Raw genomic sequence first — 13,201 nt, 5'->3', positions numbered from 1 at the left:
CAAGAGGAGCGCCTTCAAAAATACAAGACGTCCCTTTCGGACATCCAAGCAGAAATGTCTACAATGTAAGGGCAAAGCAGAGAAACCACATGCATTGCAAATTATTTTTGCTTGGCTGCGGCTTAGAATCCCATGCTTGCTTATCATAAAGTTCACACTCTAAATATTGGCACTACATTAATAGTCAATTGCATCATTTCCATACAGCATCAAGCTGAGCTATTGTAAGGCTAAACATCCCTTTGAGGTCTGCACAGATCTCCTGCAGCCAAGTACTCAGGAGGACCCAGAAGACTGTCCACTTCACGTGCATGTCCCCTGGTTTGTCATACAAGTTGACCCCCTCCCACCTCAACCTAATGTCTGTTCCTTAGGCATACTCGTCCTCCTCTCGCATACAGCAGAAGCCTGGAGCAATGTTTAGCTAAACCTGCTGGCCTACGTAGGAAGAGAGAGTCCCCAGAGGGCTGAACAATCAGACAATTTCAAGATCATGAAGCATTAAACCAATCCCGGCAGGGTACACTAATTAAACAGCCGAGCCCGGCACAGCCAACCAATCCCCACAGAGCAATTAAATCCATCCCCTCTAAAACACTGTGGAACCTGTCTGGGGAAAACTGCCGAGGAGTGAGAGAGAGGAGAGAAAGAGGGAGAGATGGAGAGGGGAGGGGAGGAAAACATCATAAAATTCTTCTAGAAAAGTAGGAAGGAAAAAAATACTATAGGGGGAATGCAGCAAGAGGCTAACAAGGGAAATTGAAAAGGAGCGACTCAATTCAGTTCTTTGTTCTTTTCTCTTATTTTTCGCATTCAAATTCAAAATGTCTGCTGGGGGGAGGGGGGGTGCAGGTGGCTTGAGTCTGTGACCACATTGAAATGCAAAAAAGTAGTGACCCTGTTGCCATCAAAAGTTGCATATTTCATTACAATTACAAGGTATGGAAAGCACTCGTGAGACTGAACGGAAAGACAGAATAGCCTCAAGGCCTATATTACACACTATTACATTACAAACTGCTAACACAGTTGCAAACCGTAATCAATGCCCCGATGCCCTCCCCACTACGAAAGTAAATGAACAGGTAACAATGGAGGCATGACATCACTGGGCTTTTCAGGGAACAACAAAAGCAGATAAACTGAGAGGCAGGAGACAGTGGAGAGATACAGACTGATTTTGGGGGAGATACTGTACCTCCTAACACACCCCAGCAATAACTAATTAGACCGCATGTGTTAACATATATAATTGCTGCTGTTAGAATGGATAATACATGAACAGGGGGATACATTTTTAACTAAATTCGTATGGCCGAGGTAGGCCAGTTCTCCTGTTTTGTTATTTCCCTGGGGAGGCTCCCGCAAGGTGCAAGTGTATTTCGGTGGTGGTGGTGAATAGGAGCCGAGAACGCCAAACGGGAGGTAGGATATCGAGCAGGAGCGACCGCAAACCAGAGGTGTGGACAGGGAGATAGACTTGCTCTTTTTCTCCCCCCACGACTGAGGCGGTGTATAAATCACAGAGCCCAGCTTCATGTCTCCACTTCCTGTTCCTCTCCATTAAAAATGATAAACTGTACCTCTTGAAGCCACTCGCTCGCTTTAGGGTCCCAGTCTGCACCTTTCCCGGTGAAGAAGCGGGGAGTGCGCGGCTCAGATTTATTCTATCCCCTTCCATTGTTGGGGATGAATAAGAGAGTAATTAACTGTGTGGGGGTGGCAGCTGCACAAAGACAAGACCGGCTAACACAACAAGCCTGATCCATCTGCCTTTGCTATAACACACCTTTTTTTTTTTTTTTTTTTTGATAAATAACAGCAACATCTGCTTAGTCATAACAAACGCCGGGCTAATACGCAAAAGACCACCAAGAGGCTGTCTTTCCCCGGGTCTTCTCTCTTCCCACTTAAAAACGAGGACAAATAGGTCTTACGAATGGTAAACACACTCTGAGCAGTGGCACATAATGAGAGCGGCTGAGATCCCCGAAGACAACCTGGAGAAGGCAAGTGAAGCATTGATCTCATGAGCATGCTGGGCCCAGGAGCACCCTTCACACCATGCTAACCCGAGCTACATGACAACCAACATCAGAAAGCACACACACACACACACACACACACACACACACACACACACACACACGGCGTCTCACTATCTTTGTGGGGACCCGTCATTGACATAATGCATTCCCTAGCCCCTTACCCTAACCTTAACCATCACAACCAAATGCCTAACCTTAACCCCTTACCCTTACCCTAACCATAACCTAATTCTAACCCTAATCCTAAAACCAAGTCTTAACCCTCGAACTGCCCTTTAATGTTGTGGGGTCCAGGATTTTGGCCCCACAAAGCTGTCTGGACCCCACAAGTATACTGTATTCCCGTTTTTTGGACCCCACGAATGTAGTTAAACGAACACACACACACACACACACACACACACACACACACACACACACACACACACACACACACACACACACACACACACACACACCAAAAGCCTGCCACTTGCACATTTGTGGTAAGAAAAAAAAAATGAAATGTAGCAAGTGAAACCCTGCCAAATACACCTGAGGCATGCTAGGTGGAGAGATGGAGAGACAGAGAGAGGGAAAGACGGAGAGGGAGGGCAGTGGGATTCATCGTAAGCCCAGTGAAATGAACAAGGAAAAAAAAAGGGACTGGTGCTCAATACGTCTGCTGTGGCGTCAAGACAGTCAAAACAAATAAAGCCAAGGCCGCGGTGGAGAGAGAGCGCAGCTCAATATGAACTTGCCGGGCTTGGGGACTGGCTGTCAGCAGGGGAGAAAGGACACGGCTTTATGCCCATGCCGATGAGCCATTACCTCTCCCCTCCTGATGCTTCCGCTTGGCTCACTGTGAGGGAAGAAGAGGCTGCCCTACCGCCACGGAGGGCGTCCTCCAGCAGACTAATGTGTCCCTGAAGTTTTGTTAAAGCTGGTTATTTACTCCTGCAAAGCAATTGCTCCAGCCTGGGGGCAAGCAGAACGGAGAACGCACCGCTATGACAAATCTGGCGTCTCTCTCTCGCTACGAAGCACCGTCAACTACCAAGGGGGCGTTCCTGCTGAAACATTGGGGTTATTGTTTTTTTGGCACATCGCTTCATAAGAGAAGACATTCAACAAAAAAAAAAAAACAGCTTCCAAAAGCAGATATATTCAGGCAGGTAGCCAAAAGACCAACATGTGACATCAATTCTTGGCACTCATTAGCCACAACAATTAGTGATCAATACTGTGAAATCATATGTCACCACGGTGTCAATCATTTCAGCTGCTCTGGTTCAAGGAAGTTTAAAAGGGTAATTTCATCCAAATTATATATAAAAAAAATAAAAAAATAAAACATTTTCTCACTTACCTCTTGGTATCTAGTCAGGGAGGTTTGGTTTTCTTTGTTCAGGTTTTGAGAGATCAGTGTCTGAGCGCTCTGCTCGATTGATGAACATTTAGGAGCGACATCTCTTTTCTAGAATAACAATATCCCTCTTTCTCTGTAACATCCACAGGGCATGCTGTCAACAGTTTTTTTGTAGAGACTATTTCTTTGGTAGAAGCTGCTTCCAACGAAAACTGTGTACAGAGAGGATTCTAGCCCTGATCCACGACCATCACACGCATCACGCCGCCAGAAGTCAGACATTTCAGTCACTGAGCGGCTCATAAAATTTGTTACGGGAAGAACTGTTAAAAGCTCACCTGGTGGTAGGCAATCTTCTTAGCACCAATAAAGGTGTAAAAAAAAAAAAAACGGTGGGAGGTAACGATATAAAAACACTATTTAGTCCAACGCAGCCTTTAAAAACACTTGTCGTATTACAATATCCAAAATCTAAGACGATATTTAGTCTCATATCACGATATTGATATACTATTTTATATTGCCCAGCTCTAGCTTCCATCTTTGATTTGACATGGTTTGTATTGACAGTATTGGAAGAGAGCTTTTTTGGTCAGAGCAAATCATGTTTTTTTTTTTTGCTTTGACCGACCTAATGTCATTTTTTTTAAACCACGTCATAGGTCGCTGAAGAAAAATTTTAACATTCTTCCCATAACTAACTGTACGAGCCGATCAGGGGCTGAATATGTCTGATTTAGCGAGATAGCGATGCAGAACAGTGACACATGGCATCATGGTGTCTTGACAGACACTTGCTGCAGCTGGCATTTGTTTGAAAGCTCTGAACAACGCAAAGGAAATTGCATTCACCAGCATTGCATCGAGGTGGATGCAGAGATCTCGGATTATGTCAAAACCTGGGAAAAATAAAATAAAAAGCAAAGCTTAATGCATGGCTAAAGTAAAGTGGGAAAATACATTTTGTTTGTAGTTTTGCGCGAACCAATCCATTAAAACAGAGCTTTCGGGACATTTCAAGCACACGATCGCTGATATAGACAGTAAACATCGTCTAAGGCAGGCTTGTCAAACAGCAGTACACATACAGCAGTCTGCAAACAGGAGCACGAGCAAGGCAAAATGATTGGATAGGTATGGAAATCTACTTGAAGGAAGGTCAAAGTGATTAAGCTGACATTAATGACAGGCCTAGTCTTCCTGTGAGAATGCTCACGGTAGCTGTCTCTAAACCCATTTGTCATTCTGCTTCCAACGCTGAAGCATCTGCTTTGAAGTCTCTACCACTAATGCTACACAGAGAGGTTAAACAGCTTAATGCTGAAGTCTATTCCACTCCTCTCGCTCTCTAATGTTCCCTGCGTTTTATGTACCGGGGTTATGGCTCCTGGATTTCACATCTCAATTTGCCCCAGATAGTCCTGTAAAAGCTCCTCTCTTTCTTATTTGCTTTGTCGTCCCTGTCAAAAGAAGAGAGGGGCAACCCGAAGGATATGGGACCGTGACAGACATGCCCCACCCATCGATTCACAGAAGTGGCTATAATGAAAGCATGTTAAGGACAGTTTATATGGGAGGCATGCGCTGCTCAAACCACTGCTGATTATGATGATGGGGCAGCTTTTACATTCAAACACAACACTTAATCTGCTGGAGATAGTTTTTTTTTTGTTTTTTTTAAAGACCTAACAACAAAAGACAAGTCTTGAAAAATGAGATAATGAGCACATATAGCACCCACTGCGGAGGTCAGCTGGAAAGCCTTTTCATGTCTATCACCGCATATGAATGGAATGATACAGTCATTATGATAAATAATACAAGATCTGAGGCGCTCTGGACTTCCTTATTCTCCCCTAGAATGAGATTATACTGATGCATGTGACATTAACAATATCAGCAAACAAATATATGAAAGCATGAATGAAATGGAGACAGAGAACGATTTTCACAGCCAATTTGAGATTGCAGAGTTGGTGTGAGCGTGTGCGTGTGCGCGTGTGTGTGGGAGCTACTGGCAAACAGCACACAGAGCAGGCTGGCAGCGGAGGCAGCCAGGCTCACAGGCTGCAAAGCAATTTCACTGTTTGGCAATACTGTTGTCTCTGTGTGCGGATTAGAGCTGACACCAGAGCAACTGAGTCATGCTAAATGTAGTACAATCACAAGCTTTTGTTCCTGATCTAAAACCCCTACTGCCTCTTAGATTCATGGAAGAGAGAATGGAAACAAGGCTAAGGAATGGTAACAAATAAGTGGAGCATTATTTCGCTGTATGAGCGCAGCATTGCGACATTGCTAAAAACAACAAAGGGATAAAAGTCACTGGTAGTAAAAGCATGGAGCCAGAGTTTTCTGAAGTGAAATCAAATGCAAAAAAGTCTTTTGTGGTCTGATTTGACGAATCCTTTTTTTCCAAGTATTGAAAGGGCAAATAAAAAGGTAATAATGCGTGTGATAAATGAATAATTAATACAACATTTCAGCTGGTAGGATAGGATGCTGCATTTCCACCAGGTTGGACCACACATTCTCATCACCTGGCTCTGCAAAGTCTTTCTACAGGCCCAATGATCTCTCTCTCTCTCTCTCTCTCTCTCTCTCTCTCTCTCTCTCTCTCTCTCTCTCTCTCTCTCTCTCTCTCTCTCTCTCTCCAGGTAACTGTATTGGCCCAGAGTTGTTTTTGGGCCTGGCAGGACCTGGCAGGACAGACCCTGACCCGTCCTTTTCACGCTCGCCCACGGAAATGCCATCTGGCTGGTGTGAATGATTACCACAGCAGCGGCCGGGTGACCTGCAGCCAGCAGGAACCAAGGTCACTCCACCTCAGCGCTTCGCACTTTCCCTGCCCTCCTTTCATCCGCCTGCAGGTGAATTATTCATCCTGTACAACTCGGAGGCACAAATCTACTGCACAGGCACACAAAAAAAAACTGCACTTTCAGTTTACTGGTATAATAACATGTAATGAGAAAATAAATGTTCCAGTGCGAACTGCTAAAATAAATAGTTTGTAGATGTCCTCAGATATAGCAAGAATACTGTTCTATATGGGCTTAGATGGGGCAACAGCTGTAATGATTTTACACTGCCAGAACTGGCTCCGACCATGACTGAATGAGAAATTAGTGAATTAATTGATTTCTGACATATGTAGCAGAGGATGTCACATTTAAGCCACAGGCATGTTTGCAACCAGAATATTCACCAGAGCTGCTGACTATAAGATAATGTGATCGAATCCATGCTCAACCTGAGTGAAAGAAACTTGAAAGAATTTCAGCAAAAAATTAAACCACCACTATTAACACGTGCATGCGTTTGGCGAGCGGTCTTTGTCAACTGTTACATCATGATCATTACAAACGCCAAAAATGTATACGAGTGACAAACCGATTCAAAAAACATCAAAAAGGTCAATTTTACAGACTAGACTTTGAAGACAAAGTCAATGTGCCTTAATTATAGTTGCTACAATTCAAGCCAATGTGCATCTATATGTGCATTTTAGCTTATGTTCCTTTTGAGACTGAGACTATGTGAACTAATATGTGTATTTCTACAAGAATGTCTTTTTTTTTTTTTTTTTTTTTTTTTTTTTAAAAAAACTGCACAATTATCCATGTAATTCACAGTGTTTACTTTACCGGTTCACAATACCCTCTGGACTACATGGAAATATAATCCAAAAACCAGGGATGCTGCAGAGGTGATCACCTAAATTAATTACATCAGCCTTCCACCTATGAGCCACCTTTATAAACTGTCAATAATCCATTTGCTAGATTTAGGCTACTACTATTCCATAGCCAGTGGTATCAACGTTAATTTACATGAGGATAAGGTCGTTCAAGGGACCCCCCCAAGCATGAATTAACACTTTTCAGCAGGCATCATTATTATTGTTATTTTATACATAAATGGCTGTATGCCTTATGATGGTCAAGAGACTGGCTATATCCCTTTTATATACCACTACATCACTGATCATGACACGATAGGTAATGGCTTGGGCATCCTGATGGGGCAGTTCAGATGTAGCTCCTGGGCTACTCAGTCACATTTAATGAAAAACCTTGAATGTATATCTATCATAAATGTTCCATAGTCCTCTGGAGCTGAGGGGGGGGCTGGGGGGGGGAGACCAGGATGAGAGCCCGCAGAGAGGACGCTACATGAAGCCGCAACAACAATAGCTCCCTCGCCCCTGCCTCTGGATCCCTGCCTGAATGGGAGAGAGAGAGAGAGAGAGAGGTCCAGCGGCTGGGAGCTGGAATAACACTCGACCAACACAAGACGACCGAGAGCCACCAGATCTGATTTCTCCTCCTCCTCCTCCTCGGGTAGGCTTTTCCGAGGGACACGGACTGCCATGCTCCTGTCATTTCTCATGTTACAGAACATCAGTCAAACGTTGCCCTTGCGCCGGCCGAGGCTGATTTACAAACATTAGCGGGGAATACAATTACACAGCCTCCCCCCACACACACACACACACACACCACCACCCCCCGGCCGAGCAGCCCTATGCGGCTTCAGGAGAGAGAAGAGGAGGGGTGGGGGGAGAGTGGAGTGGACGCTGAAAACAGCGTTTAGCTTTACCAACCTTAATTCAACGTTTGCTTTCAGAATTACAAGCGTATATAGGCTGTCAAGCATCGCGGTTTATAAATGCAACTTTCAGCTCAGTGGGTTAAGCTATAGGCTAGGCTACGGAGCGGACATGCTATTTAATAGGACTATATGTACATATAGGTGGCTACATGTTATGGCTGTGATACAAACAAACTGCTCACCTGCCACATTCTCCGCGATATTAATTAGAAACATGTTTGTACAGGCGACATACAGTCCAGCGCTTCAGCGTTCAAAGACGTAGCCTTAAAGCTCGTCTCTTTTTCTTCTTTTTTTTTTTTAAAAAACAACCTGGTTGTAGCCTATGTTACACTGTCAGGGACGACTAACGTTTCTAAATGTAGGCTACAGCCTACACAAATGGGGGAGGAAATGCGTTCAATAAATGTCCGAACAGGAATATCTAACGAGCACAAAATAAACTTTCCCAAATCACGCATAAAACTTCCCAACATGCAAATTCTTCAAGATACAAACATGTGAAATTACAAGAATTGTAGGTAACTGAAAGATGCAGCAGCAACGCAACGGCCGTCGACACCAACCGCATAAAACATTAAGCTGGGTGAAAAAGTTACAGTCTATGTCCAAGAACAGAGATTCGGCGGCGCATTAAAAGTTTCCGTAAGCTACATGTAAGTACGCCGGTGCTGGTCGCGGACAATAAAGGAGTAAAAAAAAAGGCAGAAAAGCTAAACGCATGTAAACATCATTGCTGTCCGCGGTGCTGATCCCAGATCGGTGTGGCTAACACAGAGGCTGTGCTGCTCCACGGTCGCTCCACCGCGGATCAATGATTGAACTGAACAAAGGCAGAAGAGAGATCAATTTCTAATAACTATCAATGCAAACACCGCTAGCTTTTGCCTTACGTTCACCCAAAACGAGACGACACGCACAGGGTACAGTAACGAGACATACCGCTGGAAAAAATAAGCCGAGAAAGGTGAGAATAGCACTAACCTGAAGCCGCCGTAGATCAAATTTCTTCCAATATTGAAACATCGATCCTACATCGGCGGCCATCTTGGGGGATATTGAGGAGATTTTTTTTCAGCGGCTGCAATAAATATGTGGGCTGGATTCCCCCTCGTTAAACAACGTTTACGTTCACCGGTCCCACTTTAAAAAAAAATAACGAACTGACTTGACACGAGACTCCACCGAAATGTTTGACAAGTCTGCCAACATGTTTTGTGGAAGTAAGAAGGAAAAAAAAAAAAAAAAAGTAGACGATATTTTTTGATGAACTGCCCGGGTCTTTGAAAAAGTAAAGAGCAAGTGCGTCCGTGCCTCCGTCCCCAACATTTACTGGACAATTGCACTTGATTTTGCTTTGGCAAAGTTATCAATACTGACGTAAAGCCCGGGGTTGATCAATACCGTCTGGAAAGGGGAAGGAGATGATGTGTAGATTAGTGTAGTTCAGGGAATTTAGCCAAGCCTACTTTTTCACCCCCCTTTTCTTTTTTTTTTTTTTACAGTGTTTATTATAGGAGCATACGGGACAGTAGGCTACAATTAGAGACAGTGTTGGAAATATCGACAGATGTAGTCTGACTATTATTATAATGTCACTTAACGTTAGTCCACATGTCGTTTTCTCATTATGCAAATTAGACAAAATATATGAATATAACTTTCATATGTTGTGGTTATTTTTTTTATTTTTATTTTTTTTACTATATTATGATTTTTGTGGATGAGTTCGCATAGAGGGTCAAAGTCTGTGTGACTGTATTGATTATTTTTTGTTTAATTGTGCATCCATATTAACAGAAGAGAATAAGAATGTAAAAGCATACATGCATGCAATATAAGACCATAAACATTTGCTTTTAGATTGGAACAAAAAAATATATATATACTTGTCAATTTTCCCTAATAAGTTAATGACAGCACCATTGTGAGTGGACATAAAACTGTCACGTTTGACTTTGTCTAACTTAATAAAGCATGAGGGTGTTCTTTGTCTACTTAGAACAACTCATTCCTCTGGTCAGGGAGCACACTCTGTCTGCTGCTGTGGTGCTACAACAACACTGGGGGCCAGGTGCTCCCCCTGCTGACACCACGGTGGTAGGAGCAAGGTTTTGTGCAGATGAGCGTTGTGTGCTTTCCTCCATTAATTATACCATTATCACTGAGTGAAGGTATCCATCAACACCAATGGTTGGGTCCGCGTTCCACCTCCTCGGCCTCACAGTGTACAGAAGCTTCTAGGCAATATGAAAATCAGTCTCAGGTAAAAAAAATAAATAATAAGAATATCCTCACAGGGTTATATTTTTAGCACCACAGGGAACAATGATATATTAGACTGCCATAGACAAACACCTAAGGGGAAAGATGGGGAGAGATTATTAAAAGTGTTGTTTTTTTTTTATTATTTGTGGCTCTAGGGTGAGGCTAAAAGGCAGGATTTAAAAATAATAAGGAACATATTAATGTATGAGAAAACGAGAATTCACAATTTGGCTGTGGAAGACAGCTTCTAATTTGTACAACTCATTAAATATGGACAAAAATATTGGTCAAATTAAGAAATAGCAAAGCTGTCCTTGGTTTGGTGATGTTGAAATCTTAGTTTGGAGACATCCATCATCCAAAAATTAAGCTTTTGATTAATATTTAGAAGAGGATCTGATCAGTATACAACCCATTTTGCAAATTGTCTCCGTATATAGAAGAACTCTCTGAGACACACTTCACCAGAGGGGTGAAAGGGCCGGGTCAGCTGAGCCCAGGTCCCGGCTGAAGCTCTAGGCCAGGACCCGTCAGCGAGTAAGGAAGGACCTACAGCGCATAATGTTTTCTCAGCTGAATCTTTGACCTTGTCTCCGTACCCTGCTCAGACCAACGACAACAACAACAAAAAACTCTCTTTTGCCATCGGATCAAGCAAAGTGTTTTGTAATCACAGACATTTTCAGATGCCGGATAGGAACACTGTGTTCTGGCTCACCAAGAATGTAGAGCACCCAGGCTCTGTGGGGACCCAGGTGGGACCTAAACCCACAATCTCCTCCTCCACAGGCTGATGCTTTGTCTGCCGGGGCCCTGAATCCACATTCCTCATGAAAAATAGCTGAATCTCGTGGCCTCAATCAGTTCTGTACTTCTGAATATAATCTTGACCTCCCATTCACCGCTGTCATCAACAAAGCACATACGGACCTCTTCCAGGAACCTTGTCACCCCTTTTAAATTAATACATTATTCTGAAAAAGGCTTAATCTAAAAAGTAATGCACGGTTAGTTAAAATGAGGACCGTGTGCACAGAAGGGAAATCATCCAAGAGCAGGAGAATCATTGTTTTGATGAGGTCAGTGGATGAGGGATTTCAAATGAATGTGGTTCTTGTGGAAGTATCTGTATTATATATATATGTAAATATATATAATTGCTGACAGTGTATTTCATGAAATGGCATCTTGTTGATGACTGACAGAAGATTCTTTGAGCTTGGGGCGCCCTGGTATACAATAGCTCATGTACCAAGGCTCAGTCCCTACTGCAGAATCCAGACTTCAAGTCCGACCGGCGGCCCTTTGCTGCATGTCATTCCCCCCCCCATTTTCTTGTCTTGAGCTGTCCTCTCAAATAAAAGCCGAAAACATAATCTTAAAAAAAAAAAAGATGGGTGATTTTATGGTCGTAAAAAGCACCACCTAAACAACCGGGCTGCACGATATGAGGAAAATATACGATATGCAATAATGTTGAATATCGCGATAACGATATTACCTGCGATTAATAAACAGACATTAAAGTGTACTCAGTTCTGCATTTCTGCTGCTTTCAATATTCTGCTCCAATACAACACATTGCTTGTTGAATTTAAAACTAACGAAAGGAAATCATTTCCGACATTCATTTTATTGAACAAATTGAACACTGAATGTAAAAGGCACCACTAAAAAAAGAATAAAAGTTTATTTTTAAAGTGCAGTTTTCTGCATAGAGTGTCTATTGCGATATGCCGCAGCCTTTCACGATATGTATATTGCGCCTGTTGATATAGCGATGACGATAAAAAAAAAAGGATATATTGTGCCGCACTAATATATACTGTATATATAGTGAGCTTTTAGGGCCTCTACGACATCATCAGAGGGAGATTCCTTTCTGCAGAATCTGACAACAACGTCTACTATTACAAAGAACTTCCCACCCTGACTCTGGCAGACTTGGTGTGATTTTAATACTTTAATAAAGCAATGATTGCCTTGGTTACCATAGCAACTTTTATGTAACCAAACAAAGTGGGTTAAAACAAAAGAGAATGATGGCTTGCTGCAATGTGAAAGGTCTCGGATTTGACAGAGCAGGTTCATGTGTGTGACAGCATGCCGTTCGAGTTCTTAGCAGGAGCAAGGGTTAAGTCGTGAAACTATAATTATACGCATTCCAGTAGTCTTTTATTGAACCTTGGCTTTATTTGGTAAGACGTTGCATTTACAATGAGAGTCGAGAGCCTGTACCTCTCTGCAAGGGCCCACTCACTTGTTTGCATCCTCATCAACAGCACAGCTGTTCGCAGTTAGTAAGTAGTACTTTCCATCCACCTACTTGAACCGATCGATACAAGGACTTGCATGTATTGACGACGGTATCTGTGCATCCGCAATTTGACTGAATGAAAAGGAAATTTTTTTGCTGGGAGGATGATTAGAGGAGCAGATGAAGGTTTATTAAAATATTCAGAAAATGCGATAACGTCTTCTTGTCAAAGTAGAAATCATATCAATGTAATGAAAAACCTCATTTGGCGCACAATGCAGTTTGATACAAATTGTGATGGAACAACCAGCGAGCAGTAGAAAACAGCAGTGAGTTGCTTCAGTGTTGCTGAGAATGAGTGGAGATCAGATTGCCGTGGTAGTTCAGATGTTGAATGCTGTGGGTTGCTAGCACTACCCACTGGACAAGGTAGGGAAGTAAATGGTCAAGGAAATAATGGAGTTTGCAGGCCGGGAATCATGAACTCCACTCTGCGTGTAAATATTAGTCATATGCAGAGGTGGAATAACTTGGTACATTTACTCAGGTACTCAAATGTTGAGATACTTGTACTTTGCTTGAGTCTTTCCTTTTCATGCCACTTTCTTCTTCTACTCCGCTACATCTCAGAGAGAAATATTGTCCTTTTTTTACTCCACTACATTC

General features: G+C 42.8%; 1 protein-coding gene across 1 annotated transcript in view; it reads right to left on the bottom strand.

The window, feature by feature from the left end:
- Positions 1-9,182, bottom strand: part of cux2b (cut-like homeobox 2b) — a 106,875-nt gene extending 97,693 nt beyond the window's left edge. The window contains exon 1 of the mRNA XM_028578887.1: positions 8,995-9,182. Coding sequence (XP_028434688.1) covers positions 8,995-9,057 — 63 coding nt within the window. The 5' untranslated portion in view covers positions 9,058-9,182. The remainder of the gene's footprint in view (positions 1-8,994) is intronic.
- Positions 9,183-13,201: the final 4,019 nt, after the last annotated feature.

The sequence above is a fragment of the Perca flavescens genome, chromosome 5 (assembly GCF_004354835.1).
Source record: "Perca flavescens isolate YP-PL-M2 chromosome 5, PFLA_1.0, whole genome shotgun sequence".
Taxonomy (NCBI): Eukaryota; Metazoa; Chordata; class Actinopteri; order Perciformes; family Percidae; genus Perca; species Perca flavescens.
Note: the sequence above shows the minus strand (reverse complement) of the source record. Positions and strands in the feature narration are given on the sequence as shown.